The sequence below is a fragment of the Etheostoma spectabile genome, chromosome 16, assembly GCF_008692095.1.
Source record: "Etheostoma spectabile isolate EspeVRDwgs_2016 chromosome 16, UIUC_Espe_1.0, whole genome shotgun sequence".
Taxonomy (NCBI): Eukaryota; Metazoa; Chordata; class Actinopteri; order Perciformes; family Percidae; genus Etheostoma; species Etheostoma spectabile.
Window position 1 is genome coordinate 22,236,793 of NC_045748.1, and position 2,680 is coordinate 22,239,472.

At 44.3% G+C, this 2,680-nt stretch overlaps 1 protein-coding gene across 1 annotated transcript in view; it reads right to left on the reverse strand.

Moving 5' to 3' along the window:
- Positions 1–2,680, reverse strand: part of c7b (complement component 7b) — a 21,978-nt gene that overhangs the window by 2,941 nt on the left and 16,357 nt on the right. Inside the window, exons 15-17 of the mRNA XM_032539397.1 lie at positions 1,925–2,116; positions 1,421–1,517; positions 1,141–1,322 (exon numbers count right to left, since the gene is read on the reverse strand). Coding sequence (XP_032395288.1) covers positions 1,141–1,322; positions 1,421–1,517; positions 1,925–2,116 — 471 coding nt within the window. The remainder of the gene's footprint in view (positions 1–1,140; positions 1,323–1,420; positions 1,518–1,924; positions 2,117–2,680) is intronic.

Consider the following 2,680-nt stretch of genomic DNA (forward strand, 5'->3'; position numbering starts at 1 on the left):
CAAATAACGTTTCCATCAGCGTTTATCGCATAAGCCGTATATCGATCAAGAGAAAATCCGATGAGACTGAACGTATTTCATTTGAGGTGATGTTCATGAAATTCCATTGGATTTTACTGTTTCCATGAGGCATTTTTGATTTGATATCACTTAATTTGGATCAAAACATGTGGATGGAAACATAACTACTGTTCTGGCTATTAATCACAGCATTCCGGGATGGGAAAAAAATGTGCTGTAGTTAACTGGCATTTCTTTAAACCAATCCCAATCGTCATGGGCGATGCCAAGCACCAGACGGAGCAACGGTACCTCTGTAAAATAGTCTCAGGGAGGAAGTTTTGGTGGAACATGTGTACGTTCAAAATTAGTTTTAGTTGTGCAACAGAAACTTCAGATTGGACAGATAGTCTAGCTAGCTGTCTGGATTTACCCCTGCAGAGATCTGAGGACCAGGTAACCATAGTCCTCAGATTGGACAGATACTAGCTAGCTGTCTGGATTTACCCTGCAGAGATCTGAGGACCAGGTAACCATAGTCCTCAGATTGGACAGATAGTCTACTAGCTGTCTGATTTACCCTGCAGAGATCTGAGGACCAGGTAACCATAGTCCTCAGATTGGACAGATAGTCTAGCTAGCTTCTGATTTACCCTGCAGAGATCTGAGGACCAGGTAACCATAGTCCTCAGATTGGACAGATAGTCTAGCTAGCTGTCTGGATTTACCCTGCAGAGATCTGAGGACCAGGTACCATAGTCCTCAGATTGGACAGATAGTCTAGCTAGCGTCTGGATTTACCCTGCAGAGATCTGAGGACCAGGTAACCATAGTCCTCAGATTGGACAGATAGTCTGCTAGCTGTCGGGATTTACCCTGCAGAGATCTGAGACCGGCAACCATATGTCCTCAGATTGGACAGATAATCTAGCTGCTGTCTGATTCACCCCTTGCAAAGATCTGAGGACCAGGTAACCATAGTCCTCAGAAATCCAGGTTAAACGGAGCAATCCCAGAAGTGTTACGTTGTGGATGTAGACTACCTTGCTAGCAATCTGTCTAATTACCTGTGTTTCTTGTCCCATTGGACTTTAATGTAGAGATTAGTACAGCTTTAATGCGTCGGTCCAGCAGACTCACCCTGACAGATTGTCCCTGGTTTGCAGTCCACGCAGGACGTGACCGTCTCCTCTGGCCAGGCACAGTCGCTGTCACTAACCAACGCAAAGCTCCGGCCCATACACCTCAGAGCTCCGAGTTGACAGACACTAAGCAAACGGGCTTTGCTTGAGCCGAGTTTGGCACACAACTGCAGAGAAGTCCTAAATGAAGACAATGTATGGGGGGGGGGGGATTGTTTTAATTTCATACTTTTTCACAAGGCATTAACCTTTGTGTGATGATCAAAAATCATACTTACAAGCACTGAGATGGCGTTTTACACACACACTGAGTTTTCCCCACGTTCTCCCACGGCTTACACTTCAGGCCTGATGGAGGAGAGGCAACTGAGGGTGCTGAAAAAGAAATTTAGACAGCAGGATTGGTGTGTGTGTTTGTGTTTGTAGGGTGAGATTTGTGAAGAGAGAGATGTTTTTGGATCATGCCCAAAATCTAAAAGACATTCAAGAATTTAATTCCCATTTCAATACCAATACATTTCACTATCCAATGGAAAATAATGTCAAGATTAACATAAAACACAGTAATACAGATTCTAAATCGCAATTGGAAGGCCATAATTATAATTATGGACCCAGTCTTTTTACGTATCCACGAATGGACATCCATTTCTTGAACATCTGATTTGAGAAAGAAATCGGATTTACCTGCGGTCTAAACGTAGCAATATGAGCAACAAGTACAAACATACCTACACTTTACAAGGTTAACATTTGATACTGAGAATACATATGTACTGTACCGGCTTTACAGTGTGCGCTGGCTGTTGATGGAGACCACTGCAGGCTGGGACTGCATATGGTCTCAGACTCCTCAGCGTCCAGGACTGACCCCGCAGGGCAGGACAGGGACAATCTGTCTCCGATCTGATAGGCTTTTTTAGTGGGCGTGGCTAAAACACCACTGTTGAGTACCGGAATCCCACATGTGTTACCTGGGACGGGAAGAGACACGACGACAAATGTGAGTCCACAAAGATAACTTTAGGGTTCCTTAGAGTGAATAGTAGGGAAATGTTTAAAGTGTCCATATTCTGCTCATTTTCAGTTTCATAATTGTATTTTGAGGTTGTACCAGAATGGGTTTACATGGTTTCATTTTCAGAATCACCATATGTTTGTTGTACTGCACATTGCTGCAGATCCTGTTTTTCCCCTGTGTGTTTAGGTCTCTGTTTCAGCTCCAGAGTGAGACATCTCACTTCTATGCTATCTTTGTTATGAGCTGCACACGCTCAGTAGCTCGGTAAGATCCCATCAGCTAGATAACTCTTTCTCCAGCTTTGGTCAGTCCAAGGCAGGATTAGCTGGGAGACTTCTTCTAGACGAGGGACACTTGTGGAATACCTGCAGAACAGGGACAGGAAGTAGTTCTTTTGGAGATTATGGTCAACTAGTGGGTGTTGGAGCAGTGTTTTGCCATTGAGAACGAGCTAGCATGCTAGAGCTAGCATTCTACGGTTAGCCACCTCGTCTCTAGTGACGTAGAAAGCCGTGCA